At 46.0% G+C, this 496-nt stretch overlaps 1 protein-coding gene across 1 annotated transcript in view; it reads right to left on the bottom strand.

The window, feature by feature from the left end:
- Window positions 1-334: 334 nt before the first annotated feature.
- LOC102002815 (acidic proline-rich protein HP43A-like) overlaps window positions 335-496 on the bottom strand; it is a 2510-nt gene continuing 2348 nt past the window's right edge. The window contains exon 4 of the mRNA XM_005369255.1: window positions 335-471. Coding sequence (XP_005369312.1) covers window positions 335-471 — 137 coding nt within the window. The remainder of the gene's footprint in view (window positions 472-496) is intronic.

Below are 496 nucleotides of genomic sequence, written 5' to 3'. Positions count from 1 at the left end.
TAACCCATCTACGTAAAGTTGCTCATCACCACAGAGGTCGTGACCTACCAGCAATGTTCTAGCTGGGGCTTGAGCCTTTCTCCTCTGGCAACTCCATGGATTCTCACTGACTCTGGCTTCTTTCTCTCAGCATTCAGTTAAGTTTTCCTGCCTAGCTCTACTCTGCCCTATCCATAAGCCCAACGAAGCTTCCTATTAACCCATGGTATTCACAGCAAGCAGAGAGAATCCCACATCTTTGTTAGAATGATAAAATGTCTTTTTACTTTTGTCCTGCTGATGAACCTTTTATTTATGCAGAAAATTTCAAGAGGTTACTTGCCTATTCATCACCTCAGTTGTCATCTTCACCATTGTTGTTGCCATTGTCATCACTGCCATCGCCCTCCTCAGGTGGGTCTTCTGGTTTTTCTGGTTTTTCTGGTTTAGGAGGGCGAGGTTTCTCCTCATCTCCCTCCTGGGGTGGGCCTTCTGGTTTTTCAGGTTTAGGAGGGCG

Source organism: Microtus ochrogaster, unplaced genomic scaffold (genome assembly GCF_000317375.1).
Source record: "Microtus ochrogaster isolate Prairie Vole_2 unplaced genomic scaffold, MicOch1.0 UNK46, whole genome shotgun sequence".
Taxonomy (NCBI): domain Eukaryota; kingdom Metazoa; phylum Chordata; class Mammalia; order Rodentia; family Cricetidae; genus Microtus; species Microtus ochrogaster.
This window is presented reverse-complemented; position numbering and strand designations above follow the sequence as displayed.